The 25,476-nt window shown below is 42.0% G+C and overlaps 3 protein-coding genes and 3 pseudogenes across 5 annotated transcripts in view; 4 read left to right on the top strand and 2 right to left on the bottom strand.

The window, feature by feature from the left end:
* The first annotated feature begins 110 nt into the window (after positions 1 to 110).
* Positions 111 to 518, top strand: LOC147797151 (salivary C-type lectin 2-like). The gene has a single exon (XM_087144319.1). It carries the CDS (start codon positions 111 to 113, stop codon positions 516 to 518), a length of 408 nt encoding a protein of 135 aa, XP_087000445.1.
* Positions 487 to 2,927, top strand: LOC147797150 (uncharacterized; annotated as a pseudogene).
* Positions 2,928 to 4,452: 1,525 nt separating this feature from the next.
* LOC147797149 (salivary C-type lectin 2-like) lies at positions 4,453 to 5,033 on the top strand (annotated as a pseudogene).
* Positions 5,034 to 8,991: 3,958 nt separating this feature from the next.
* LOC110980143 (NXPE family member 3-like) lies at positions 8,992 to 16,962 on the bottom strand. 3 transcript variants are annotated; one of them, XR_015427411.1, is made up of 5 exons: positions 16,676 to 16,962; positions 13,514 to 14,238; positions 13,195 to 13,250; positions 10,057 to 12,188; positions 8,992 to 9,708 (listed from the first exon to the last, which is right to left on the bottom strand). XR_015427411.1 is itself a non-coding variant. In XM_022236518.2 (4 exons), exons 1-4 carry the CDS (start codon positions 16,844 to 16,846, stop codon positions 11,398 to 11,400), a joined length of 1,743 nt encoding a protein of 580 aa, XP_022092210.2. In that variant the 5' UTR covers positions 16,847 to 16,962; the 3' UTR covers positions 8,992 to 11,397. The 3 variants fall into 3 exon arrangements, 1 of the variants encoding a protein (XP_022092210.2); XR_015427412.1 differs by having other exon boundaries at positions 8,992 to 10,790; positions 11,304 to 12,188; XM_022236518.2 differs by having other exon boundaries at positions 8,992 to 12,188.
* A 3,646-nt stretch (positions 16,963 to 20,608) lies between these two features.
* Positions 20,609 to 21,228, bottom strand: LOC147797148 (tetranectin-like protein; annotated as a pseudogene).
* A 3,147-nt stretch (positions 21,229 to 24,375) lies between these two features.
* dpyd (dihydropyrimidine dehydrogenase) overlaps positions 24,376 to 25,476 on the top strand; it is a 30,909-nt gene continuing 29,808 nt past the window's right edge. The window contains exon 1 of the mRNA XM_022236522.2: positions 24,376 to 24,818. Within this exon, the coding sequence (XP_022092214.2) occupies positions 24,786 to 24,818 (33 nt within the window). The 5' untranslated portion in view covers positions 24,376 to 24,785. The remainder of the gene's footprint in view (positions 24,819 to 25,476) is intronic.

Raw genomic sequence — 25,476 nt, 5'->3', positions numbered from 1 at the left:
TTCCTTTGCTCTTTCTCCCTTTTCACGCGGTAATATTTTGCAACGGAGAGACATGTCCACCTGAGTGGGTTCGATTTAGCTCGTCTTGCTATCTCCTTGTTGGAAGTGAAATGCCTTGGGAAGCCGCGTCGGAGATCTGTGTCAAGATGGGCGGTGCCTTAGCAGTGCCGGAGTCCCCTGCGGAGCAGGAGTTCATCTGGGAGATGTTCACGATGAACGTCAACGAAGGGAATCTTTGGATCGGTTGTAACGACATGAAGGAGGAAGGCAAATACGTGCAGGCGGGTGCAGGAGGCCAGGAGTGTAGCTACACCAACTGGGCACCAGGAGAACCTTCTGATGGAGGTCAGCACAGTGAAAACTGCCTTCAGTTGTGGCGTTTTCAGGGCGGTCGATGGGATGACGCGGTATGTAGTAGGAGTAAATCAATTATCTGTGAGCGTTCCGCTGCTTCAGTGCCCTCACCGATGATGTCCTGCCTGCAAGCAGATGGTAATGGTCGCTTCGCATCACCATAGGCATTCCTTGGAACCAAGGAGAATCATCAAAAACAGTTATGGGTAACAGAAAACAGTAGTGTAAATGTTACTACAAGCACAGACGACTGGGCCCACTATCAAGCTCAACACGTCTTTCCGTGTGTAGTTTGGATCTGCCTGGGAATCAGACTGCTGCATGAACTGCGTACAAAGTATCTGCCATGATTATCTAATAACCTCCCTTTATGGGTCGTACATCCGAGACGTGTTTTATCGTTAGAAGTTAAGTACAATTAAATAAAACAGAATTCAAAAAAAGCATTGACATTTCGTCCATGGGCGTGGAATTTAGTCTGGAACAGAAGATAAAAATGAAATCCATTTTCCAAAATCAACAACAATTGGAAGCTCAAACGTTTCGAGGTTTGCTATGGCTCACTCCATTCGGTCAAATGTGGGTAGGGAATATTCGCTCTATTTTACAGATGCATTATTTATGCATTCATTATACTTTTATAAGTTCTTCATCATATAGAGCCCAATGATAAGCCTAATGAAAGCACAGATAATAGCGATGATATATCGGTGACTTTGACATACAGGGCACTGTGCGCATTATTCCATTCTCGTCTCTATTTAAAATTGGAGAAAAATACTTTACATCACGAATAGGAGATTAAAGTTGGCAGTTGTGGCGACTGATTTTCATAATCATTATTTTGTTAGTCACAACCTTTAGAGCCCTTTACCTATTCCTTGCAGCTACTTGAAATTATTTTGTTTTATTGCACAAAGAAGATGACCCTTTTGCCCCAATTTATCTCAGCGTTCAACGAAGCTCAAGAATCTATCCCATAAACTAGGAACGCGGTATGGAAAAACAGTCTCCTTGGCAACATATTAAATCTGCCACTTCATACCCATGGTTAATTGAGAGTCTCTTTTGATGTCGCTCAAAAGTGCGCAGAAAAGGGCATTATGTTGTAGTTAAAATGATTGGTGCTCGCAAACGTTGGCTCATACATAAAAATTTCGATTGCAGCGAAACCTTTCGTTAAAAGGCTCACCTTGTGAGAAGATAAAAAATAGCGAGTATGCCCACCAGAGTGGGTTCGATTCCAGCAGTCATATTATCTTCGTCTAGAGAGGAAAATGCCTTGGAAAGCAGCCTCGGAGATCTGTGTCGAGATGGGCGGTGCCTTAACCTTGCTGGAGTCCCCGGGGGAACATGAGTTCATCTTGGAGATGTTCAAAATGAACGTCAACGAAGGGAGGCCGTGGATCGGCTGTAATGAAATGAAGGAGGAAGGCAAGTACGTGCAGATGAAGGGGGCGAGGAGTGTTACTACACCAACTGGGCACCGACACAACCCGATAATAAAGGTCGACAAGGTCAAAACTGTGTTCTTTTGTGGCGTACCAGGGGCAGTCGCTGGGATGACGTCGGGTGCAGAAGCAGTCGTTCCGTGATCTGCGAGAGTCCGTCTGCCGTGGCCATCCCTACCATGTCCTGCCTTCAAGCGTACACTGATGTCCGCTCCTCGTCCCACCGCGTGACTGGTCACGTTATCAAGGAGTTCTCGGCCAAGGGTATCATCGTAGGGGCTCGGCGTGTCGTATGAACCTGCCTGTCGCTCCTTCAATCTGCGACGGAACCGCAGTAGAGAGATTATCTGCCAGTTAATGAATTAAATAACATCACTCGTGATGAAGCTGAAGCCCAAACGTACGACTGAAAAACGGCTGCAAACATTTCATTTTCTATAATTTACGGTCTTTAGTCTCAGTTTTATCGCGAGTCGAAGGACACGTGACCTGTTATTAGTGGAAAGTACGGTCTTCGCTTGTACACCTTAGAGAGAAGAACTTGCCAAGTGTTACACTTCTCTCAATCAAAATCAGAACCGACATAATGTAATTTCTAAAACTACGAGAAAGACATGGACACAAATCACACAAGTGCAGACAACATGTTTTGTGCAATCATTGTCATGCTGTGGTTTGCATTATTAGTCTATCGTACTTTTAGATTCCTGGTTCAGTTTAATCTCTGTGTTTATATACACATTATATACACAAGACTATTTTTCACATTACTCATTAATTTAAGCACCTCACGGTATTTACAGATGTATTTGCTCAGCTTGCCCTGTATTGTCATGTTCAAATCAAATGACCGTCACTCTATACTGGCACGGGGGGAACCTGGGCAGATAGTGTACGTTTCGATATTCACAGACAAAATGTGTGCCCATGACTGAATTCAAGCGATCAGTATTACCTGAGGGGAACGTCTAAAGGGACTTTGATTACGTTGTGCGTTGGACCTTGTAATCAAACTAGCTACTGTACTTTGATTAGTTTAATCTGAAAACTGTGTAGCTCTATTAAAATGGATGTGGCGCTTCGTCTTGATTCTGCGCATTAAAAATTGAAAAGCATTCCGAATCTTGTTTTTTTTGGCTCAATATCCTTTATCCTCCTCCCCAAACAACATGACATTGTGGAGTCCTCCACAAGGAAATGTTTAATGTTGTTTTTAAACATTGGCACATTGAAAACTAAACACAAGTTAGCCAGTGAAATAGCAAATAAGTGATAGTTCATGTGTATGATCTACGACATAACTCCCATGAACAAGTTCAAAACTTTTCAAATTAAGCCAGGAATTGGAAATACCTAGTCAGTGTCTATTATAACTGATTGTAAGATTTGATCAAATGCGATCAATGAATGACAAATTAAGTTTTGAGAAAGAAAATTAGAGAAAGAGGATAGATCCAAAAAGCAAATGCTCTTGAAAATCTTCACACAGGGCCATGACAGAAGGCAGAGTAAGTCCAACTACGCTTGGCACTATTAGCGCCTGAAAGACCATAGTGCGGGCTGTGGTACCATTATAATTGTCAGTTGGTTATAGAGCTCCCATATATGGAGACAAATTAGCACCACGCATGTTCATTTACAGACATACTGTTCGCGTCTGGTCTAACGTCCGTATGTGAGGGTGTCACCGACGTACATGTATACGTGAATCCATGTAGGTAATTCCAGAAATTAGGGGTCCAAAAGTGTGGAATGTTTGGGTCCCTATTTCATCTGACCTTTGTTATTTGACATGGAAATATCAACGGAATTGATTTCAAACTATTACTGTTGTTTGGCAGATAATTTGCATTAATTCATCACGGAATTGAGTGGCGATTATGTGTGTCTGTACCCATTTGTTACAAACCGGTACAAGTAAAAAATGTTCCGCATTTTCACTAATAAGAGGACTTATATATGTACGGAACCCCTTCATGTATACTTGATTAAATTCGCATTCTATTCAGCTATAACCCTGATTTATGGTAGTTACGGATTGGGACCATGCCCTTGAGTCAGTCTTGAAAACCAGACAAATTGTGCTAAGCGACATGTATAGCAGGGGAGGGGTCTTGGAATGGGAAAAACAATGGTCGTCCCCTCAACAGAAATTTGGTGAACGAAGAACCTGCTGAGATAAAGGAAAATGGAGAACAGTGGTCTTCTGCTCAGGGAATATCGCTCCTTTGTGGAGCTGAAGCATAAATTATGGTCGAACTGTAATGCCTCTGCTGATTTAAGAAAACCAATAAATGAAGCAGAGTTGCCTTGGTAACATCTTTCTTCCTGAAAGACGGAATTGATTTTTCGTGGGTAATCTGTGCTCGTTATCGATTGATTTTGGTAGCAACCTCTCAAAAGTACGTCTTATTGTTGTAAGAAATAGGAATTACTTTTATTTGAGGCTTCAGATACTGCATAGGTAGTGCAGAAGGGCGAATACCGAAACGTTGCAGAAGTCGATTTTAAGATAAAGAGTACGTAGGATGGTGATTTCTTTCCTCTTTGTCGCAATTTTTAGGCGGTACCAGTTTGCAATAGTGAGGCGTGTTCAGCTGAGTGGGTTCCATTTAACACGTCGTGTCATTTCTTATTAGAGAGGCAAATGCCGTGGAAAGCCGTATCAGAGATCTGTGTCAAGATAAACGGTGCCTTAGCGATTCCAGAATCCCCGGACGAACATGCATTTATCTTGGAGATGTTCAAGATGAATGCTATCCGAGGTGATCTCTGGATCGGATGTAACGACATGAAGGAGAAGGGCAAGAACATGCAGGCGGGTGAAGGGGGCAGTTGTGTAACTACGCCAACTGGGCACCAGGAGAACCCAATAATGGAGGTGAACATGGTCAAAACTGTTTTCGTTTACGGTGTTCCGAGAGTAGTTGCTGGGATGACTTCCGGTGCAATCAATCCGTGCTCATCCCTACCATGTCCTACCTCCAAGCGTATACCAACTGTCGCTCCTCATCCCACTGCCTGACCATGTCACGTTATCAAGGAGCTCTCGGCTAAGAGTATCGTCGCGTGCGGCTCGGTGTGTCGTGATGAGCCAGTCCGTCACTCCTTCAATCTGTGATGGAACCGCAATGGAGAGATTATCTGCCAGTTGAATAACATCACCCGTAATGTACTGACGCCAAGAACATACGACTTCACAATAGTTGCAAATATTTCTCTTTCTAAAATACTTTGAACAATTCAACCACTAAAAGAAACAAATGCGTCTATTTAGAGTCAATTTACTGATGGAAAAGTCAAAATACAACAGTTGCAGTTTTTATATATTTTGTTTTCCCAAAACTTATTCCATTGATACACACCATGTTTTAAGTGCAAGAAGATCTGTTGCTTGATTATATTGTAAAAATCACACTACATTTTCGATGTTCGCACAATTTTTACATTTCTTCTTTTTGTACTTAGAGTCTCAACGAAAACGCTGTTCTAAATTTGAGTTTCAGAGTTTTGAAATCGGTCTTGTGTGCACAGTGAACATTTTTACAATGTCGAATCGTGGTTTTACTACAAAAATGCATATTCCAATAGAATTCTTATGTAACGTTATCAGTGAAAGTTTCAGTGAGCTGGACGCCATCATTAAGTGTATGTCGGTTGAGATCATGTGCTCCGACAAATATTCCCCTCCCTCTCTCCAGCAATCAGAAGAACTCTCAGTGAGCACAACATGCCCAGGTTAAAGCAGGACAGCTTCTGGAATTGAAAGAGATACACTACTGTGGACTAAACTGCAACATTAGAGGACCATCTTTTTGTCTACCGTCAATCTATTTACAGACTCCTACAAGAAAGAAGATGGCGGAAAAATTACGTTACATTGGCAGGATGAAGTTAGGTGTCATAATATACCGATGAAGTTAATGTTCAGTGTTGCTTAAAAGCACAAAATATTACATCAACATTTTTATTCATGAGGAAAAAGTTTGAATTGTACAGCCGACGCAAACTCGCCCTTTTGGGCTGCGGCAGCCATTTAATTAAATAATGAGAAGGGGGTACTAGCTTTGCCCTATTGAAACGGAAAATCATTGGCTGCACTAATGCTAGCTGAATCCTGCTGCTTCAAAGAAAGCTTGAATGTTCGAGCTTTAGTTAATTAACCAACGCTCTTTCAGGCCCAAGGGTTTGAATAAACGCAGAAAAATCCAAGTTCTATGGGTTTTGTGTTCATTCAGAACCGAATCTGCTTGCCTTGGAGAAGGTACTCAGTTACCGAAAGCTCGGCAATTACATATTTCAAAGCACTGATTATATTATATTCACGCAGCCCTTCCATATTTCTCTGAAAAAATTGCTGATTCTTATGGTAACGTACTGCAAAACCCGTTGGCCACTTTGTAGAACTTCCTGTTTTTTGCCAAGGTTTTTTCCAAGTTCTGTCAACAGACTTTCTTTTCCTCGTGAAACATTTAGCTCGCCAAACTTTCTGCCATTTATTTGGCACAGTCTTCGATCTCTTGGTTGTTATTATCCCTTTGGAGTTTTGTTGATACTCGCAATCTGTTATTTTATTGGGGTTCATTAAACTTTGGAGCTCAGAGGTAATTAGCGCAAATTCTTCGTGAGAAATATCGCCATCGTTAATGGCCTGGGATATATATTCATCGATTGTGTTTGTTTAGTGTTGGCCAATATACTCGAATATTTTACCGGTGTATTTTATTAAAGCATAAACTTGCGCACCAAACGCACCGATGGCGAGACCTTCCATCAATAAACCCACAAGCGCCGACACCGCACCCAACATGGCGGGTATGCCTGCAGCAGCAGCTTCCGATGTAACACAGAAGGTTTTGAGTCCGTATTCTAAGGAATTTCATATCTGCCGTCGTCGCCTGAAGCACGACGCGACGCACGACGTGACGCGTCGTGTGCTGTCGCCCTTTGCTTCATGGTGTTTATAGAGGGCGCCTTTACTGTTTTCTTCACTTCCGTCCCCCCGTACTTGCATATCCCTAATCTTTCAATATCTTCTCAATTTTTTGTGGGTTAGCCAATTACATTTTTTATTATTCCAACGAAACAAAATAACCCCCCGAAAAGTGATTTTTCTGAAGTCTGATTGCAGCCCTTTTTCAAGTGGCAACCCTCAACTTTCTCGGGCACTTAGGACCATTTTTCAACTGTAGTTTTGAGCCCTTCTGCTCTCATATGAAAGCTCAAAGACCCAGGGAGTTGATCCTGGCAACGATTTACACAGTCTCACCATTTTGGGGGCCAAACAATCTCCTTTTTTTCATAAGATGCTGTGGGGGCACTTTCAATGTTAATGAGCTGACCAGAAAATCTCACTTGAATAGTGGACTGCATGCACCCAGTACATGGTATTCGCTCTCCGTACGGTGCCACCATGGGCATACAGAGCCTTGAACCATGCTTGAACTGACAGCTTTTAAAATATTGTCCAATCGTATAGTATAGATGGTAGAAGAACTAACGCAGCATGCCCAAAGCTACTAAGCAACATACACGGAAAAAGCTGTCTAAACTACCCGAGTCTTTGTTAATTAACGCATACCGTGAAATGTTTCGAAGCATGGCATTAGACACACTGGTTTCTGGCAATTCTTAAAATCACACGAGTCTGTTTACGTTGGGTTCTCCTAGGCCTACTGCAAACAACACATTTTCATTTTTGGCTTTGCCTACTTCTTCCGGGATAATGTCCACTTTAAAGGAGTGCAGTTTCAGGGGCAGGTGGTGTTGATTTTCTCGTCCTGCAGGCGGACAACCGTGCATTGATGACCTGGACCCGGAAATCCAAGCTAGTGCGCGGACGCTTTGTGGGGATGCTGTTGTACACGATGGTAGCACTAACCAAACAGATGTCAAGAATTGTAAAGGAAACGCGTTTCCACCATGTCAGGGATCTATGATGGTGCGTGTAGTACTGACACATTTGTGATAATAAGTCACTTCCGCCCATGTACTTATAATCGTTCACGACGGCAGGTCTTTGGATTGTACAACATCCAGTGGAACTTTTTTTTTTGCAACGAATGTCTGAAAGGGTCACTTTTGCAGTCGCCATAATTAGTCAGAACTGCTACACGTTTTGGGCATCCTGCCAAACAACACATAGTTGCCCCTCTTTAGAGAAAAAAAACTGGGGTGGATCTGTCGGGGACCTTCTTAGGGTTTGCACTGTCTGGAATGCCTTGTGTGGTATAGCACACAGTTCCACGAGCCCAAACCCTAGCTGGGACAATTTGTGCACAAGAGCGGGGCTAGTGTACCAATTGTCTATGAAAACAACATGTCCCTTGTTTTCCAGCCCTTTCGGTAGGTCGACGACAACTTGGCCTGATACTAAAAGGTTGGGTGGATGGTTTCAGCGTGCGCAACAGAGTGCGAGATGATTTGGTCTGATGGAGCCTTGGATCCAGTAAACACCTTCTAGTCACATGTGTAGGCCTAACCGGTTTGAGACTCGTTCAAGGAAAAACATTTCAAGCCATACTTGGCTGACTTGCGTGGTATGTACTGTTTAAAACCAATTAGGCCTATATATCATAGTCTCATCCGCTGAGAGGTTTCGTCCGGGCTTATAGATACTACGAAACAACAGAACTACAATGTTAAGTAGCGGACGAACTTTAGACAGTTTGTCTTGATTCACCAGACGTTTGGTTATAATACACTCACACTCTCAAAGTCTCAAATGTTTGTCGTAAATAGTACACCATACACGATAGTATTGCGCATCGCCTATTACGTCGCCTGAAGTACGACGCGACGCACGACTAGACACACGACGCGACGTGTCGTGTGCTGTCGCCCTTTGCTTCATGGTGTTTATAGAGGGCGCCTTTACTGTTTTCTTTCATTTCTGTCCCCGTGCTTGTAAAGCACATGCTATTTACTCTTTGGTGTTGATTTGTTCTTGTTTTTATCTCACCCTTTCCTCGATTAGGATTAACTTCTGTCATATTTTATTAAGAGCAAAAGGAAAATTGGCATATGTAGGGACTGCTCTCTCATAATAAGTGGAAGCCCAGAATTCGTCATTCTTTAAACCCAGCCAATGAACATACAAGCAGTCAATTCTACCGTATGCAGGCTGTGAGAAGTCTCTCACTTGTTGAGTTCTGCACCATTTCAACCTGTGGTAGCGAGTCGTCTGTGGAGCGACACTTTTTTCCCACTCAGGGCCTTTATTAATATTTCTCTTGCATGTCACATAAAATCAAGAAAAGAAACATACAAGCAGTCAATTTGTAATAGGTAATTAAATAGCAAGGAGAAAGTGTCCATTTTACCATTGGTGGTAAAAAATTTTTTTCATAATTTTTCATAAGCATAATATCTTTTTAAATCGTCTCTAAACAGTACAAACGAAGGTAAGCCTCCATTCATTTTCATTTTGTAGATATGAAAGCGGCCAAGCAAAAGAATTAAATTTAGTACACTCCTGGAATTATAAGTAGTTGCGAAAAGGATAGTTTGGTTATCCAATTGCATCTGAATTTTCAACATATTTTTCAACCAATCACTAATAAGGTTCCAAAACAAAGTGGAGACCTGGCAAGTGCAAAGGAGATGTAACAAAGTTTCACTTTCAACTTGACAAAAAGAACACAAATCGTTGTCCCTTTTCCCTTTTTTCAGCAAATACCAATCTACAGCCAATATTCTTTGAGTTAGTCTATATTGAAACCACCGCAGTTTAGTATCACACGTTAAAAGAAAGGTAGGCTACATAAATTCAACCATTCCGTGCGAGGAAGGTTACAAACCGATTTCGTTTCCCATCTATCAGTAAACCTATGAACAACCTTCGTTGCAGAGGTCAGAATACGGTAGACACGAGTAGAGCCTTTTTTCATCCAACAGAAGTGACCTAAAATTAAAAGGAATAAAAGGAAAGCATACATTGCAGTTGACCTGTGACAGTGTGCGACGAAAAATTTTTTAACTGTATTGATATCTCCCCCATACTCCAAACAATTTGTCTTGACGTCAAATTTTCTGATAAAATCGTCTAAGATTAAAAAATGACCCTCACTGTCTAAACGATCGCCTTCAAAATTAACTCCTTTGTTAGCCCAGTGTTAATAAAATATACATCATAATATTATGGTTATACCACAAAACCTAGACAAGTACTTCATTCGCTTGAGAAGAAATACGACACCGAGTAAAAAAACTCCAAGCTTTTAAAACATCAATCCAAAAACAGTTTGCCTACCTGGCTCGCTGAAAAAAGGCGAGTAACGCCAAGATGGCCGCCTTCAATAGACAGAACATTCTGGATATCACTCATCTTATGAAACAAAAATATCCACGAATCTACGAATCCATGTACACTTTAAAGCTTTTATAGATAAACTTAAATCAACCATCTTTACACTACCATGCTTATAGTCTTGAATCATCTGATTCCTTGCGATTCTATCGACCCCCTCCAAATAAATTTATACAGCATAACATTTAGATTCCTAATTATGTCTGGGGCTGGGTCTGGAAAAGACAAGATCAAAAAAGTAAAGATAAAATAAGAGACTTAACTATTGTGACTCGACCCATAACCGTAAGGTTTCTCTTGGATCAGTGATATACTAAAGTGGCAGTAGCATCTAACACTTTATTTCATCAAGATTGACTATGAAATCAATAACCAAGGCTCTAAAACTGTCCTCAGGGACGTTTCTGACGCCCCTTGTTACCACCGATCCACACGGCATTAGTTTTATCAATTTTCACTCTCCCGAATCTACGGAGTGCATGAGGAACAACACCCGCAGCAGTGTCCATCCTTTTACTGCCTCGTAGCTTTGGGTATCGTTAGCTACACACCGTGGAGGGAACACACAGAAAACCCGGAGCTCAGTGCAGAGGCGTCCTTCCTCTGCGGTGTCATCATGAAGAATTGTGGAGCAACACTTGTAAGAAAGGTTCGGCCAGACCAAGTGAAGTACAGACCTGAATTTTGATCCGGAAAAAACAGTTTTTGAAGTGAATCCAGTTCCAGTTTAATTGTGTTAACATCAGGTCTCGTATTTGCAACGGGCAGCACGCCCTCACCGTTTCGTGTCGAGCCTGGTCATTCTTATTGGACGCGGTCTTCGTCCCCGTTGCAGCTCATTTTTGCACCGTCAAGAACTGAACTCTTTTTCGCCATCTGTGGAGTCCAGCATTCTTCACCGGTAGTGCCTTGCCAAGTTCTCGCCCGTAAGAACATCTTGTTTATATGAGATATTCCTTATCAATGTAAACTAGTTCCAAACAACATTTTGTTTGTTACTATTTTCTAAGTGTAACGTTCTCATTTAGGCCTAATCATATTTGTTTATTTGTTCCTCATATCAGTGTGATCTTGTTTGATTTCTTTGTTGCATCGGAGAATATTCAAGTTTCTCAATAATTAAATAGTTCTGAGTTTTTCGGATCGTAACAATATTCATAAATCATACATGACCTTTAGCTATTTCTTACCCAAAGGTCAAAGTGTGCTATACACACACACATGGACACTTATGTTATTTTTCCTATCCAAGAGTTCCGGAAGCCTGCCACAAGGGGTCAACTTTTAGGCTCTCTTGCTGCAAACAAAGTTCAGGAACAAGTTGACTTCTTCTCCGACGACCAATTTACTGGGATGTATGTTATATCCACCTCTGTGGCTTAGAGTCATGTCCCAAACGTCAATAATGGTGACGTTAGGAACTTCCCTGAAAAACGCCCTCATCGTTAGATCAAGATCGTAACAGAGCAGTTCGGTGTTTACAGGTGTTACCTGTAGAGTGCCAGTGTTCGCCGACTTGATAATAACGGTAGCTTTTCCAGTGCCTCTCGTCTGAAGTCGTACAATGGCATCTCTAATGGGTTCCAATCGAGATAAATAATAGGTCAGATTCGTGAATGTAAAGTGAGCACACATGGTAAAACCTAGCACTGTGTCCCTCCCGCCTGGCAGACTGTCAATCAAGTCAACTGCAGAGTAGATAACACTTGTACTAATCCAGTCACCAATAAGTGGGTAGTCATGAAATCGAAAATCCAGCGTAATGTTGTGGGCGTTGTCAAAAGCGTGTCCATACACTCGCCTGACTCCCGCTTCAGTCGATGTAATATGCTCCTTCATGGTTTGTCCAGTGTGTGAGACAAGATACCAGAACCACTGTCTTATGGTGGAGTCACCGATGAAAAACAAATGCTTATTTCGAAGGCACTCGATAGTTTCCTTCAATTGGAGTTCTCTGGCAAGGCAAACCTTTGACTTCCATAAATCTTTGAAGTAATATCCGGCGGAGTGGTCGGCTCGCTTGGGTGGAAGACCAGGATTGCAATGTGGTAAATCCAGACAAGCAGAGTCACTCACTGAAAAGTACCAAACGTTGAGGACCTGGTTTTAATTTGTTGTGAAATCCTAGCAGTTTTCGATGGAGCTGCCATTGCAACCCTTGAGGTTTCTATGGGATTTCTACCAGATAAACATTTCAATTAAATTACTTTATTTATTCTCATCTTGTAAATCGTAAAACATGATTTCACATTCTTCGTCGTTGAAATCAGTAAAACATTAAAAATACAGATTAAATATTGTGTATTCTGTGAAACATACTTCAAACTGAAATAGTTATTGAATGTAATTGTACGATCATGACAAATTCTAATGGAATAGAGACTATACTGTAGTGAACAACTTGAAAAGGAAGGAATTAAAGAGCAGGGGAAAAGGTGGATGGGGAGGAGAGAATGGGGACTTAGAGTAGGGAGAGGGTTGAAGCTTACAACAGGTGGACAACAACGAGTTGAAAAGCTGGAGGAAAGGAAACTACAACGGTTTAAAAACCACACGACAGAAAAGAAACCATTATTTCGTAAAACTCCTGTTAAAATGGAAGAATTGCCACAAGGTCAAAATGAATGATGGTACTGTACGATTTCACCGTTGAACTTAACTCCTGTGATGATGCATTTTTAGAACAGAGCACAACGTGATTTCAAAGCGACTTTATAGCTTGTCAAAATGAAAGTACCACAGATATTTGATGTTGAAATTCATTTGCATTCATTCTTGGGGTTCTAGAAGGCTCGGTGATACTGAAAAGAAAAACAAATGCCCACTGAAATATAGTCACAGTTACAAAATAAGAAATATCTAAGCATTGGCAATAATCTCTTGTTTGGAGGCGCGTATTATCATAGGGGTCTCTGATTTCTGAAGCTGCTGGAAACATCGCAGTAACTGAGAAGCAACGAGTCTTACACGACATGTCATGCAAGACAAGTCAGAAAGGTGCATGCGGGGGCGTGAAATGTGCGATGTCTTAGATATCCCGTCAGAGCCACCTTATCTACAAAATTATAATGCTAAAAATACCTTTAGACATCACTTTGACCGTTCTTACGTTGCCAGTGTTCTTCAACATCTCTGGCCTGGAAGAAAAACAAGCGAAATATAAAACAAACAGATAAACTGATCAAAAAACAATCAAAGCAAAAGGTTGGTCGGATAATCAACTCTTGCCAAGAGTAAGTGCGCTCTTTTTATGTGCAATATACAGGTTATGTGACTGATTTCCACTCTGTGAACTTTCTCCTTTGAGTTCAATCGGGTCGATGGCGGGCTGTGAGCTCTATGTGATATTTAACTAATCTTGTCATAATAAGTTGGCTATCAGTAGATAGCCTATACTCACTTGGCTAACGATACTTTTTTGTGAAGCAACGCTTGTTGAAGGTAGCTGTTTCCCCTTTCTGGGCTCCCTCGATGATTACTGCGATGGGAACAGGAGAGAGATTTTGGCTTGAGGCAATACCAAGTTGAACCTGCCCTAGGATCAGAAAAATCACACACTTCCGCTTTCTTCACGAATAACAACCCTTTCGCTGCTTTATCGACGTACATATCTTTTGTAATGTGGCACGGTGTCACTTCGCTGGTTTTGCCGTCGGTGAACTTAGCGTCGTAGGCAAACCTATAAGGTATTCGGTCCCTGATGCTGCGTACGAAATAAGCCTCCTCAGAGCTGAGGACTAACCGTACAAATGGCTCGATTTCCCCCGCCCAGTGAAGCGTGAAGAGGGCGGTGTATGAGCCATTATCATGGTCGATCACCTTGTCTGCCGGGGTACTAGCGCGTAGTGAGACTGTTTGCAGGTATGGCCACATAAAGTCACCTCCTCTAGTCTTCGTCTTGTTGTTACCGTCTCTCACTTCGATGTATATCGCCAGCCGATCACATACGTTGTAACTTGCCTTAGGGTACTGGATGTAGAAAAAGGATTTTCGGGCGACCGTTGGATTTGAAGTTGTTGCTGGGGAAGTAACAATCGGCAGTTTAGCGGGGGCATTGGAGTCGATATTTCGTTCGTCACGCATACGTGCGGAGAACTTTCTTTGAGATGGTTTCGGATGCGACAACTGGAATGAAAGAGACAAATTGTTTTTAAATGCCTGATCTCCCCATGCACTCTTTGACCGGGGAAGGGGAGGGGGTCTTTTAGTGGTAACTCCCTTCCCCAACATTTTCTGATAAGCTCTGCCTCATCCGTGGTTTTCAACGAAGGTTTTTGTGCGTGGTTAGTAAAAAGCTTTGAAAATGAAAGAACGTGCTTTGGATACTTAATCGTGATTTAGCAACAACTATTTATTTCCCTTCTCATCGCAGGGAATGAGAGAAAAGTGGTATGGACTCCATTCTTAAAATCGTTCATTAAACACAGCGCTTGTGGTTTGTAGTTGATAAACAAGAACCTCAACAGCTGTTTTCTAGAGCAACGGATGCTCTTTTGGTCGGAACTGACATTCGCTGGTTCACGAACGACTAGGAAATGCACACATTACTGTCGCGTCGCTATACCAACGAAATGCACACCTCCGACCGATATGGCTCTTTTCAACCAATGAGGGGGTGCTTCTACTCAAGGCGGACAGCGGGAATGCAAATGCAATGAAACCACGTCAAGTGTGAATGATTCTCTACAGTAGTAGTTTTGAAGAAGTTGAACTTTTTGCAAATGGTCCTACACAGGGCAGAACAATCATATCCGGCCTTGCTTACCTAATAGTGTATTTTTATAGTTCAAGAAGATGGCTGAATTAATAAACTTATCTAGATGTTTATTCATGGTTAGTTGTCTAACAGCCCAAATACCAACGTCCACTTTTACAACGATCCGCCGCAAAATCATAAAAAGAGACTAATATGCAAACCAAGCATCATATTGCCCTTGAGTGTCCAAACTGTTGCACTTTACGCAGTAAAATCATCTGGTGGTGGTGCAATGTCTTTCCTTTTTTTAAATTCAAAACTGTTTACGTCTTGTATCAACCATTTACATGTTACGGGCATGAACTTCAATTTGCCACGAACTGTGGTTTACAGAGTTCCTGCTCTCTTTCTTCCCTATGGCACCTGTTCCAAACACGCTTAATGATGGGCGTGAGCGGGCATGTAAAAATCAATGTCTGCTTTTCCCACATTTTTTTTGGAACATTTATGTGTGCATCGATTTTCTGGTTATGTATCATATCGATCCAACTCAATGGAAGGACAGACTGTTGTGATAGATTACCTGGAGACAATGAAAACTGATTCAAAGCTGTTGTGATAGATTAACTGGAGACAATGAAAACTGATTCAAAGTCGTCACGATTCATTTCCTCGGCAAGCAATTTGTTGTGTTCTATGAAATATAATACTGGTAAGTGGTATCCGCAAAATGGAGAGATTATTTGTGTGAATAACATCTGCAAAATGTGGACGCCATTTTTTTTACAGCGCGGTTTGACATTAGGAGAATGTTTTAAATCATTAGAGATAAGAGGTTATCTCGTCAACATTAATTATTAATGTCTGTCATTGGGAAAATCGAGCTGCTGCAATTGAAATTTAACTTAACCTCTAACAAGTAATAAGCGTGTGACCAAACGGCCACATACTAAACACCATTCCAGAACTTTGTATGTTGAGTCTAGGCACTATAGAGGAAGGTTTGTTCCTATAGGTTTGTGCAAAATTAATGTCAACTCACTGAGAAAATGAAATAAGCTTTTGACTTTAGCCGGCCGGTCTTCAATCCGTGGGATACAACGCCCACAGCCACTTCTTCATCATGGTCAGACTACAGAGCTCTCTATAGTCCGACATCTGTGACCCCCCCGCCTTGCAGTTTGCTACAGCAAAATGAAATATACTCTACCGGCTTGAGCTCGCAGCAACTTGATATGATTGGTTGAAAGTTGGCGGACTAATACACGCTGAACACAAATCCCGAGCCAGAGGGGTTGTCCTATTTAAAGCACCGATTCTAGACCACACTGTGGAGAGTGTGCTGGTAATGCACAGGAACGCGTCAATTATGAACGTCAACGTTCAGTCTATATTTGGTATTCGTCGAATTCTGGGAGTCAAACTCGCGTACAAGAACAATTCCCCCCAAATTATGTAAACTCTGAAGCCAAGAGTTTAATTATTTAGTTGAAAAAACACACAGGTATCCGAGGACTCCGCCGGAGATCGTCATCTTGATATAACTGTCCAAAATTGCCTCCATTGGCAGCTAAAATGTTTTGTGTATTGTAAAACATTTTTATTTTGATTTTAGTTCTTATTTTGATTGTTACCACGGTTTCTATTTTTAAAATCTAGTTTAACCCCTCTTAAGGCCTTGTATTCAGCAAGTTTACTCATCTGTAATTTTTAAAACCCCTTTTGAAATCTTTATTTTATTATTTTCAATGTGTAAATTTCTTTCAACCTTTCAGCTATTTGCTGTTTGCCGTTCTTTGTTTTTGTACACCAATAAATAATAATTAAAATAAAAGAACGCCTTAAATTTCGCTAGAATGTTCTCACCTTTACACGGCCAGTGATGAAAAACGCAAGCATTAGGTACGTCATACCCACTATGACAAGCCACAGTAGCAAATCCCTCATAGATGGTTTCCTTCTCCAAATATTTTTACCATGATTGATGATATCTTTGAAGTCCTCGGAAAGTATGTTGTTTGACTTCATTTCCGCCATGGTTTTTTCTACTTCTTGTTATCCAGGGAGCGAGAGGTGTGCATCTGCTGCGGTCACATTCAGTGGGACTGTTGCCTCACGAAATCTGACACGGAAAATGTGCCACTCTGCGTGTCGCGTCGACATTCAGGGTCGTTGGGAGCAAAGTGGAAGGCCGCGTCCAAATCACTTGGCTGTGGCTTGAAATTGCACATGACTCTATTATGGGAACTGCCTGCGGCCACAACCATAGATTCGTGTGTAATTTCTAGCCGTAGCCAAGTGATTCGGATGCGGCCGAACTTTCATTCATATCCATGCATATTAAGGCAAGAAAATTCTAACGTATGTCGATAAGGAAAAGATGTTGAGGCATTGCATGCCATCGTCCTTTAAGAGACATGGCTGCCATTAAAAATGTGGTTGGACCTGTACCTTATACCTTATTTTCACTTTTTACCAAATGCGCTACATTTGGCCTAGAAGTTTAATTACAATTTAGCAATGTTTTGTTGCATCAAAATATCAATGTATCCCTTTCTTTTTAAATCACCGTAGATATAATGCTTTGTATCTCAAAATTATGCACATGGACAAGTCCACGCAGATGTGAAATTTGTCATTCCATTACTGAGTTCATTAGTATTTTTAGTTATTATTGAAACTTCATTTTAACCCCCCCATTACAGAGGCAACGACAGGTACTATGGTGTACTACAGTCATTTGCAAAAGTTTAGGACCACCCGTAGAAAATGCATTAGCCTGAAGGAAAACCAAACTCAAACTAATCAATCATGGCAACTTGTGTTTATTTTCAATGTGTAACCTTAGTACCTTTTTTGAACATTTTTTACTACATTTCCATGATTTGAAACGTTAACAGTCTAATATTCACTGTTCCCTCCTTTATTTCTGATTCCTTAGACTGGCTTTTTTAAACCCATGCTGCCCTACAGACAAAATGTCATACAAGACCTGCCTTTGCAAATAATGTCATTCAAATAGGTATATAGCACTACACAGATGTTATGCACCACTGTGCAATCATGTGAAGTAATCATTCAATGAGACAATGTAATGCAGGCCCAGTGACAGAAATACCAATAAAATTCCAGGTGGTCTTTAACTTTTGCAAATGACTGTATTTACGACACACCCCGTTGCCTCTTCTACAAGCGACGAAACTAAAGGACGCGACAGCTTGACAGCTCCCTTGTGTCGTAGTTTCTTTGTTATTACTGTTGTACACACACGACACGACGCACTGTGTGTGCACAAAAGTAATGGCAACAGGGCGACAGATCAACACGACGTCAAGTGCCAGGGAGCTGTCGTGTCGTCGCGTCATGGAGCTGCGTTGCTCGTGGAAGAGGCGGTGAGGTGTGTCGTAAATAGTACACCATAGTGCATGCGTCTACCAACGAAGCATTCACATGTAATAACAGACTGCTTACCCCCAAATAATACGGGGAGTTCACAATTTAGTGCGTCAACAAGATTTTGCTGCAGACAAGCCACTTTTCATGCAATTTTACGGCCGATACGCTGCCGCGATTGAGCGCTCTTTGGTACACAACTTGGGTACATTTGATTGATTGAGTCTTTCCCTGCACCACAGAAAACCATCAGTTTGACTGCTTAACACCCATTTGTAATAACAGATGCTAAATTTTCAACCAAGATAAACAGATACATGTGTCCGGAAAAAATTGAACTTCCCCGCGCACATCGCAGTTAACGAATGAGACTTTGTCGAATTTTTGTCCCATAATGCACTACGAAAAGGCCTCTCTGTGACAAGCTTTTGGTGGCGCACTGCACTTTTTTGTGAATCGCCCGTACAGACTAAGATTTACTAAATTCGGAGAAAAACCATCAAAGCGTTGATCAAATTCATGTCCAGGGTTAGAAATCTAAGCATTTTGGAGTCAGGTTTACTATATAGATGCGTCTCAGCCGTATTTTGTTGTAAAACGTTTTGGTGTTTAATGCAGTCACTGGGTCCAAAGTTTAATCCATTCTGAACAAACAAATTTAAACAATGAAACTTAACACTTTGTTTAGTATACAGACTTGTCGCTAGCAGATCACAGGTCTCCTCGTATATACAGAAGTCTCGATTTATACACAGCTCTAGCTTCAAAGTCTCGCACTACCCCATCCTGCCATAGTCCCATAGCCCCTGTCTTGATATAGATTTTCTTAATTACCCTCAAATAACTGTACTTCACCCCATTGGAAATACACTCTGGAAGCCTGTTTCGGACACGGCCTAAAGTTTTTAGAAACGTCTTATAATGATATAATGACGTATATAAGGTTTCAGAGAAGTAAACACTCTCTATCGCAGCTTGCACTGATCTAAGGGGTCGGACCTGGCGTGAAGGCATAGGTTGCCGCCCACTGTTTCGTCCTCTGCCTCTTCTTCATGCTGATCGTGAGAGCAAACTCCTTGCAGGCATGGGAAAGCCTATTCACCAGCTGCTGAAGCCGTCACTCAGAATGGGGTGCTAGCACAGCATCGTCTGCAAAGAGCATTTCTGTCAGGAGGACTCTTGGAACTTTGATCTTGGCCCTCAAGCGAGCAAGATCGAAAAGCTTACCATCAGCTCTGGTGTGCAGGTAGACGCCTTCAGTGGATGACCCAAATGCGTAGGTCAGCAGGGAGAATATTCCAAAGAGGGTCCGTGCAAGTACAGTGCCCTGCTTCACTCCACTGCGGGTTGGGAACGACTCTGAGGTGTCTTCCTCACATCAGACTGAGCCCTTCATGCTATCATGGAAGGATGTTATCATTTTGAGAAGTGGAAATTTCTGGTCAGCTCATTAGCATTAAAAGTACCCCCCAGCATCTTTTGAAAAAGGGCATTGTTTGGCCCCCCAAAATGGTGAGATTGTGTAATTCTTTGCCAGAATCAACTGCCTTGGTCTTTCATCTGAGCGCAGAATGGCTAAAAAGTGTCCGAGAAAGTTGAGGGTTGCCACTTGAAAAATGGCTGCAAGCAGACTTCGGAAAAATCACTTACCGGGGGGGGGGTTTGTTTTGTGGGAATAACTCAAAATGTAATCGGTTAACCCACAGAAATTGAAAAGAAATTGACAGATTAGGGACCATACAATAATTTAACATGTGTTCCAGATACTTCAGGGATGTTGGTACGCATGTTATTGGGCCCTGAACAATTCCGATTTTACACTGGGGCTTGAATTAGTGGACTACAGCCTCAGGAGCACACAATCTCAACCGATATACTCTTAATGGTGTTCATTCTCTCGGAAAAATTTCATTGATAACAACGTTACCTAAGAATTTTATACGAACATAACGTGCATCTGTGAAACAAAGCGTTCACTTCGAGATACTCTGCGGCTGAGGGAAAGGCTTTTCCAACCTGACCAACTTACACCTTGAAGTCCAGTATGCCGGGCACGAAGTGGTAAAACTACGATTCGACATTGTAAAAATTTTCCCTGTGCACGCGCGACTAATCTAGAAAACCGAAGTCACACCTTTAGACTGTAGATGGAATGCTCATGCATTGTAATGTTCATTAATGTTGATCTTTTGATATTGGACATCGTTTAGACTGGCACAGTAAAAAGAGAGGAAATACAAACACTGGTCGAAAACCAGAAATGTAGTGTGAGTTTACCTTGAAAAATGAAGTCTCCTGACACTTAACAACACGTTACCGACAGAAAACACCGTTTTTTCTTTACTTTTCGAATAGTAAATTTTCTCTAATAAACGAGATTTTTAGCGGTTTGTTTATTTAAGATATTTAAAAACTGAAATATTTGCAGCCGTTATCAAGTCGCATGTTCTTGGCATCAGCTTCATTACGAGTAGTGTTATTCAACTGGCAAATGATCTCTCTACTGCGGTTCCGTCGCAGATTGAAGGAGCGACAGGCAGATTCGTTACGGCACGCCAATCCACACGCGATGACACCCTTAGCCGAGAACTCCTTGATGACGTGACCGGTCAGGCAGTAGGATGACGAATGGCCGTCGGTATATACCTGAAGGCAGGACATGGTAGGGATGGCCAGGGCAGTAAGACTTTCCCGCAAATCACGGACTGACTGCTGCTACACCAATTGTCATCCCAGCGACCACGGGAGGAACGCTACAACTGGACGCATTTTTGACTGTAGCCACCTGCACCTCCATCAGAAGGTTCTCTCGGTGCCCAGTTGGTGTAGTTACACTCCTGGCCCCCCTCACCCGCCTGCACGTATTTGCCTTCCTCCTTCATGTCGTTATAGCCGATCCAAAGATCCCCTTCGTCGGTGTTCATCTTGAATTTCTCCGAGATGAACTCCTGCTCCTCCAGGGACTCTGGCACGTCTAAGGCACCGTCTATCTCGACGCAGATCTCCGACGTGGCTTCCCAAGGCATTCGCCTCTCCAGGAAAAGATGCCCCGACCCTATATCGAACCCACTGACTTGGGCATGCTCCTTCGTTGCAGAGGATCATTACGTAAATCGAAAACCCCCAGAGAACTAGAATAGCCGTCTTCATCTTTTTACAAGGTAACAAACAATTATGTCGCAATTCGATATTCTTGAGAACTGATAGCGTAACTCAAACAGTCGAATGAGGACTTTTGTGAACCGTTTGTATACACCACAAACAAGTTAAGTATGATAACTTGAACTCAGTTCAAAGAGACTGTCAGTGAACGATGTAAATATGTTGCCAAGGCGACTGTTTTTGCTATCATGTGATGCGGCGCGCACCTAGCTAGTTTAGGGAACACGCTCTTGAATGTTTTGGAGCAGCCGTGGGCTCTATATACAATGTACTCTATATATCTATGTACTCAGATTAGCGCATGCCAGATTTTCCCGTTCAAACTGTGAAGATTTGCTCACTGAAACATATATTTCTGAGACTTGCTCTGTGGTTTATATTGCCATGTACTTACAGTACGGAAGGGCATAAGAGCCACATGCCAGAAAAAAATTCGTGGGCGGCGAAACACAACTGTGAAGTTTTTTGTGACGTCTGCAAGTGTTTACATACTGACAAGAACGTAGCTCATTTTCTGTCATTTTTAAACTCTTGCACCAACATTGTTCATGGGAAAGGGTCGTAAGTATAACATAAGTACATCCGATGCATTACGGGTAGGCCTACGGACGAGACAGAGTGGGGAGTGTAGGGGGGAATATGGAGGCCCTTCTTGGTTGGAGTCCGTTGTTTAGCTTTCACTGCAGTTAAAGGGGTAATTCTACGAAAGCAATTGTGCCAATGAAGTATAAATTTTCAGCCTGACACTAATTCGTTTTAACGAAACACTATTCGAAATAACGAATTACTAATTCGAAATAACGAACTACTAATTTGAAATAACGAATTACTACTTCGAAATAACGAATTACTTGAGCCTCCAGATGGCGCTGTTTTGCGTTGATTCCCAATGTGATTCGAGGCATGCATGCTTCATACGTCTAAGGGTGTACCCTTAAAAATAAATTCACAGACACCAATGATATAAATTCTTTTATTTCAAAATTATTTTTAAAATACTCATAACTGTCACAGGTGTCCAGGCTGGACAGCAATGTTTGACATTCTCACTCACAGCAGACTACCCCTAAATTGAAGGAAATTTCACTGCCCAGAAAAGTGGCAATTTTGAAAATGCATCCCTCCGCAAAACGGCTACTTTCGGACCCGACTGCATCCAAATTACTCAGAATTGGGAGCCCTGAGTCCGGGCCAGAGCTTCAGTGCCATATTTCTTCAATTCCACATTTCCATGGCTCTCAGGACTCTCTAAAATATAGAATATTTGGAGTGTATAACTTTTATTAATGAGCTCAGCGGGCACACTTCTGGCCGATAAAAAAGTTATTTGCGAGGGTTGCCCCCCTAACCGCATGTATCTCTGTGTATCCCATGCCGTGGCCATGGGCACCTAAGGGTGCATTCCACCAAATGGTTGTATTTCTGCGCGCGAGCTCATTAATATTTTGTGATCCCACGGGGTTTTTACAATAAGATATGCCATAATCAGGAGGCATCATAGAAATCTTTCTATAAGTCCCAAATTTGCGACTGATAGTTTCCACTTTTATTGCTTTTGGGGGGTATCTTCCTTGAAAGGCGAATAAATTTTTTTTTCGTGGCTAACCCCCATGAAGTTGGACCGAAAAGTGATCTTCTGGCCAAAATTTTGAATTTCCAGTAAAAAAAAAACACGGAGGCCAACCTCTTCACGAGAGTCAACAGGCGGCGCTATTTCGGTCCGATTTTGCACTGTTCTCTGTGTAGTGCAACCCTAGCTCCTCTCCGGCCGTGTCCGGGACAGGCTTCCAGAGCTACGGCTAGGTCTATTGTCTGCGCATCTTCACGTACTCTCAATGGAGTGAAGACCTAGACCTAGCTCTAGACAACGGATCGCATTTGTGAGATCTTGTCACTTAACACAAACACGTAAACACATCAATATACCATTTTCAACTATAAACATCCCTACCAACATGTGCACTTGCTTTCCATCTGAAAGAAAAATAATGAAAAAATAATGAAGAAAAAATATGATGACGTTATCATGACGTCAGAGTAGTATGCACACCAGTGGGCTAAGGAATGAAGTTCATATTAAGTTTGAAGTCGAGACATTATACGATCTTGAATGTATAAGAGACTTTACAGAATTATAATCAGGAAAAAACAGAATGCCGATAACCTAAAAAGCACTGGGTCCGATCTATGAAATTCTCGAATAAAAACTCCCTCAAACGCTGGAAAATACTCGCAATTATAACAATTACCGAAAATGGGTCACTTGGGAGACATTCCCATAGGAACGTGCGCAAAATTTTTCAAACTTAACCTTCCCATAATTCGATATTCCCTAATCCCATCTTAACCAAACTTTGCATGTTTTCCTTTCAGACCCTAATCTATCATCTCTCAAAATGTGGAACATAACAATGTTCCTCCTTTTGGTAGTTGGAGCATTAGGGAGACATTGAAATGTCTCCCTAATGACCGATGTCTCCCTAATGTTGAAATATTTATCACAAAAGTCTCCCAAGTGACCTATTTGGAAATATAGTTATTACTTTATAAGCCTCCTTGTTAGAACATTATCGGTTGGTTTAGGGGTCGTTACATTATCGGCCGATTTTTCTTACATAATAGGTCACTGTGGGGTTATTACTTTATAGATCAGCTTTTATTACATATCTGATCGATTTTTCGGCAGTAAAGAGCCCCCCCCCGCCTGGCTCTCCTTACCACAGTCACCGTCACCGCTATAGTAACGCTGAAAACAACATTCCTGAGCCTGGAAGACATTTTGTGAATTGCCAGTCGCAGAATTATTGATTATTGTTCGGTAGCTGGAAAAGGGGCGTTGCAACTAGTTTTTTAGGCCAACTGTTACACGCCCGTCCATGGTACGGCCACGTAACGCTCAAGGTCAACATACTTTGGCACCCAGCCAACGGCGACACGTTACACCGTGGTCGGGCTCCTCGCGTTTTCTTTAATAACACACAAGGCAAATCACACGTAGAACCATTTCCGCGATTGCGCGCATGCATTTAGCTGAGGGAACGCTGCGAAAGCGCATCATCAATCCGCTGACTTGGTTCGTATGCGTAAACATCAACGAACAGGTAGAGAGTGACATCTACAGCTTCCTTCGTCGTTTCTTCAGAGTTGACACTACAGTCTAGGCCAGGGTTTGTCTAACTGTAGTGTTTATCTCCTTGTGTACTTGTGCACTGAGCTGAATATATCATAAAAAAGGTGTTCTCTTCTCTGCGAAACTCAATTCACCTGTCTGCCTGAGCTGCATCTGGTCACCGTCACTACTACTTCATTTGTACTTTTTGTAGTAGCCAAAACAGTAGGTAGGACCGTCACTAGGAGTCCAAAGTAACGTTCTTCAGTCTTACAGAAGAGTGAAGATCGACCAGTCAAACCAACTAATGAAATGGCTCTGAGCAAGGATGTTCAAGATATCGAGGTGTGTACTTGAAGAAATGGCAATCCTTACTTTGTATTTTCAGCGTGTTCAGAGAGTAGGCCCCACTACTCACTAGAGTTAAGTTTCTAAGAATTTCCAAAGACCCAAATTGATTTCTTAATCCTTCAACTTGGGCAGTAGGCCTAGACACTTTGTGAGAAATTAAAAAAAAAGTGAAACAAAAACTGCAGGGCATTAGCCCCTACCCCATTGTCCCAATAAATTGTAAGGGGGCATATACTTTAGTGAGAATTGGCACAAATTATTCTTTAAAATACAACGTGAATGTGAGTGCACAGGTATATTTGCCATGTTCTGGCACACTTTATCTGTTCATAGGCCCATTGAACCTGTACTACTATTCTCTTGGTGGGACATTCAGGAACTTCAGTGCATTTCTGCATAGCATCGAATAACATGACGGGAATGTTGCCCCTTTGCAGTAGAGGGAAAAAAGGCCTTAGTGTGATGTCATGATGGCCCTGGAAATATAATTAGTAAATTCACCATCAGTGACCAGGTGCTGACATGCCAGAGTGGCATAGGCATGATGTGGCACTAGCGCCACCCTCAAGAACGCGAGGGCCCAGGTTTGAGACCTACTGTAGATGGTTTCAGTTTCTCCAGACCCCCCTCCCCCGTCACAAAATCATTCTTT

This window comes from Acanthaster planci, linkage group LG12, assembly GCF_054643075.1.
Source record: "Acanthaster planci isolate LZ-2023a linkage group LG12, COTS_SCS, whole genome shotgun sequence".
Taxonomy (NCBI): Eukaryota; Metazoa; Echinodermata; class Asteroidea; order Valvatida; family Acanthasteridae; genus Acanthaster; species Acanthaster planci.
Note: the sequence above shows the minus strand (reverse complement) of the source record. Positions and strands in the feature narration are given on the sequence as shown.